We start from the raw sequence: 4,791 nt of genomic DNA on the forward strand, positions 1-4,791 counted from the left end.
ATATATATATATATATATATATATATATATATATATATATGTATATATATATACAGATATATATATATATATATATATATATATATATATATATATATATATATATATATATATATAGTGTGTGTGTGTGTGTGTGTGTGCGCGTGTGTGTTGGTGTGTGTGGGTGAATGTGCGCAAGTATATTTTTTTTTAATGTGTCGGAAAAATGTTATTTATGAGAATAAAAAAAAATATTTTTTTTAAATCTATGTTTTATTTACTATTGACTCTTAACCTTACTTCCCCGAATCTATTATTGTTTAACTTAACCTTAGTCCTACTCTAAATGTACAACAGCTTAATCCAACATTCCTCCTTCTCCAAGTATAAGTAAGAATTATTTTAGCGTATCCTTGTTTGATTGTCATGAGTTATAATTTATTGAATATATTCTCTCTGGAAGTCGTAGTGTAGTCTTTCAGTTCTGCTTTTACAGTAGTTAATTGGGTTTTGCGAGTTACAGCAACCTACTTGGAGTATGTTCCATATTCATCGAAGGCATCGTTGATTCCAGTATTTGAGAATACTCGGAAATAGTTGTGACAGGAGGCTAGTTGCGCATTTAAATTCATTATGATCTCATCTTTTTCGACTAATTTTAGTTTCATGCATTCGAAATCATACCACGAAGGACACTCAAATTTCTGTTCATTTTCTTCGCTGTTGTCTGGTGACTGTTGCGATAAAAAACTTTGGTTTGGCATATAAGATGTAGAAGACGTACTCGCAGCGGGTGCATTCAAAGAACTCGGCGGTCTCCTGTTATTATTTCTATACGGCAAATATCTATCGAGTTGCGTTTTGGCAATTTTCAGATCTTTCTTGAGGATCTTATTTTCAATTTTCAAAGCTCTCAAGTCGTCTTCGTCATTACTGACCGGTCCGATTCTTCCGCCTGCCGGGATGCTAGTCAGGGTTTGTAAAATTTTCGCTTTCGTGTCTTCGATAATGTTTTCGATTTTATTTTTCCCTACATCGGCGACCGAACAGGGATTCCCTTGGTACTTTAGGAGCCTGATGATCTTGCCTCCCCGGGACGTCTTGATTCCGAGGACTAGCTTGTCCAGTCCTCCTTCAGTCGAAAAGGCTTTGACGTCCACATCGGGTCCGTCCATCTTGGCAGATTGTACTTTGCCAGTCGTCACCGAGTCGCCTTTGATCGCGTACAAGCTACCGATTTTATCGCTCGAACTGACGGAGTGAATCATCAATACGTTTTCTTTTGTATCGTAATATATGCGATTGTTACAGTACTCGCCTTTAGTGACGATTTCCATTTCTTCTTTTGTAACACTATCTTCTTTATACGTGCTTCCTTTTTTTACAAAATACTTATTATTATCATTGTCTAAAAATTCATTCCATTGCGGTATTGCCATTCTCGTTCCCATGGGTTGCAATGTGTCATTACGGATGATGAAGGTTTCAGGGCCCTTAGCTACGACGACGAATCCGTTTACGTATCCGATTTTCTTCGGTGGGAGATCAGTGTCGATGACCATATCGCAAACGTAGTAATTTGATAATATCCTGACCACATTGTCCACACAATTCCCGCTGTCATTTTCCATGAAGCATTTAGTTTTCCAAGTCACCTCGGGGGACGTTTGGCCGCTGGTAGTGCGGATACTAGCCAGTAAGGTGACTGCGGCCAAGACGAGGAAATGAGTTAGAAACCTGCAATATAATTAAAATTTTATGAATTGATATTGATGTGGAAGTCACTTTGTGGTAATATCTGTCCATTTTTAATTTAAGTTTTACTTAGTAAATACCACTATTTCTTAAAATCTGTTATGACATGTATCTTGATGCATTCTGTAAAAATGACGCAGAATCCACAATAGAAACGCGTGTCACAATAGATTTTTGAAATAGTGGTATTTATCAACTGAAAATTGAATTTTAAAAAATTATTGAAATTGTCCCGGTGGCGTTCGATATGGTCAGAAACTACTTGTTTTAGTTCTCTGTGGCCATATTATTATATCGCACAGTGATTGGAAAAGTAACATGGGTTATAAAGTAGGTAGGTACCATGCAAGAATGAAGAAACTCGAAGAATCTCAGCAACAGGTGAAAATAAAAACTTCACAGAAAAAAAACGGTTTGTATATTCACTCCTCTGTTGATGAGAACTAATGTAGTTCTCGAAACTAGTCGTATTTACATTTCAACAAGTGGTCTAATACAAGTTTTTTTTTGGACGTCTTAGAAGAAGAATATGGAAGTCTGGGTATTTACAGGCTGGTACTCGTGTAACATTCACCATTCTACCCATGTTACATGAATATTCTATAATTTGAGTACAAAGTGATTACTTAAACCAGCCCTGTAAATACCCGGACCTTCATATTCATCTTCATCTACGTTGAGTTGTCAATATAAATAATCCCTAAGTGGATAAACCCAGATTTATGAACAAATATTTAAGCACACAAAAATTTTGTTTTTATATTTAAATGATTCTTTTAAAAAAGAATCATTTTAATATTTACAATATAAAATAAAGGTATACAGATATTTATTTTATGTTTAAATGTTATACATACCCCATGGCAACTAAATTCCTTAATAAACTTGTTTATAATTTTTTATTCATGATGCATTCAGTTATTAAGTTCACAAAAAAAAGTCACATGACACAAAATGTATTTGCAACCAATTATTATTCATGTAGCGTGAATGAATTTAATAAGAAAATACTCAAAATTAAGCATTCATTCAGATAATTGTTAAAGTATACAGGGTGAAACAAAAAAACCATTACCTTAAATAATAAAAAGACAAATACATTAATTTATTCATTTTCACATCGACAAAAAATTAAGTAAAAAATAACTTTGTTGTACAATAAAATCAATACATATTTTATTTTGAAACGCAGGACTGTTCACATCGCCCTCATATAATCAACGATCAAGATAACGCTGCCTCAATATGATCCAGTGCCCTAAGCACCACTCGTTGTAGATAAGGGTTATAATATAAATATATTTTGGACATTTTCACTATATCCATGGTTGCCAGGTTGCAATTATAAAAATATCGGGAGGTCAGTGTACAGACACTGGCCAGTCAAGCCATCAACTCCTGACGAATGGACTCGTTGGTGCGTCTAGCTATCCATGGGATTCGGAACATGCGTGTGTATATTATAAAGTATTCGTGTGTATATTTTCCAAATTGTTTAATTTAACGATTTTTTGATCGCCATCTTTTTTTGCTACATTCTCTACTTACAATCTCACTGATTGCCACTAATTTTCAACAAAAGGTTATCATTTTTACTAGCGAAACTCTTTGTACTTGTACAAGGACATATCGCTCACTCCTTTCAACAACGTCATATATCAAAAATCGTCAATTTTCAGTTGTGCGTGTTTTCGGAATGCCCAGAAAATGTACTATATCCCAGCAAAAGCGGCATATTTTTAACTTAATATTTACCCGCTACAGGGTAGAAAGTGTTGTTTTTGCATTTTGAAGAAAAGGTATAGTTATAATTATTTTTAAAAATATACTAAATATTTTTCAAATGGAGAAAAAAAGGATCTGTTGCACAGTAAAAAGTTCAAGAAGTGGCTTTATATATATTTTCAATGCATTATATTATATTTTTAAACTTTATGAACGATCTCCTGAAAAATCAAGTTTTTTGATATTTGACGTTGTTGAAAGGAGTGAGCGAAATAATGGAATATTAACTATAAACAGGATTGTGTAATATTACGTAGGTAAGTAACATGTCTTTCAGAGTAAAAAGATAACGTATTGATTACGTAGCGTAGATAACTTTAACTTTACTTCTAGTGTCATTTCCATCTATTTCTGACTGATTTCCAACGACTAATATTTCTGTAATATTTACTCATTTACTACTATTTTACATTAATATCTTTAATAAAATCAGTAAAATAGTCATTAATATTATTTCAATAGTGTTGTCATTTATTACAATATTATTTTTGTCATCTCATCAATGATGAAGAAGAATATGTATGTACGTCTGGGCATTTATGGGGCTTACGACCGCCATAGCCTGGTTTAAGTGATCACTTTATACACGTATTACATTCACCAATTCTACCTTTGATTGACAACCGTACTACTCAAATTTTTGGAAGTTTTATATATATATATATGATCCAATTTTGAAACATTCTTCTTCATCTATGCTGAGATGTCAAAAAATAATAAAAAAACTCCCATAATTTTATTTATTTATATTTTTTATTATTATTTCTTAAGTTAGCTTATATTACATAATATAAACTATTTTATACACTTCATTTACTACATCTACACACACACACACACACACACATATATATATATATATATATATATATATATATATATATATATATATATATATATATATATATATATATATATATATATATATATATATATATATATATATATATATATATATTTTATATATATTTACATTTCCTTACAGTACACGAAACATTTATTTTTAAATTCTTTCAGACTCTTTTCATTCTTCATACATTCAGGCATCTCATCACACATTTTTAAACCCTTATACATTAAACAATTTTGCGACTCTCGCACACTCGAATTGTTGTTATGTTACAATATTAATAATTTTTACACGTTTTCCGAAAAACTATTAAGAGCGATGTTTTTTTAAACCAAGACGCCATTTGGCGACCCCCCTCGGCGAACATGACAAAACTTTCCCCTTAACTGCTATTTTTCTGTCCTCCTGTGACGAGTTGGGTG

The 4,791-nt window shown here is 32.1% G+C and overlaps 1 protein-coding gene across 1 annotated transcript; it reads right to left on the bottom strand.

Moving 5' to 3' along the window:
- Positions 1–233: 233 nt before the first annotated feature.
- On the bottom strand, positions 234–2,761 carry LOC148298736 (uncharacterized). The gene is made up of 2 exons (XM_088276679.1): positions 2,592–2,761; positions 234–1,716 (listed from the first exon to the last, which is right to left on the bottom strand). Exons 1-2 carry the CDS (start codon positions 2,594–2,596, stop codon positions 507–509), a joined length of 1,215 nt encoding a protein of 404 aa, XP_088132805.1. The 5' UTR covers positions 2,597–2,761; the 3' UTR covers positions 234–506.
- Positions 2,762–4,791: the final 2,030 nt, after the last annotated feature.

The sequence above is a fragment of the Brachycentrus maculatus genome, unplaced genomic scaffold (genome assembly GCF_059751285.1).
Source record: "Brachycentrus maculatus isolate JH-2025_06_01 unplaced genomic scaffold, ASM5975128v1 h1tg001664l, whole genome shotgun sequence".
NCBI classification, from domain to species: Eukaryota; Metazoa; Arthropoda; class Insecta; order Trichoptera; family Brachycentridae; genus Brachycentrus; species Brachycentrus maculatus.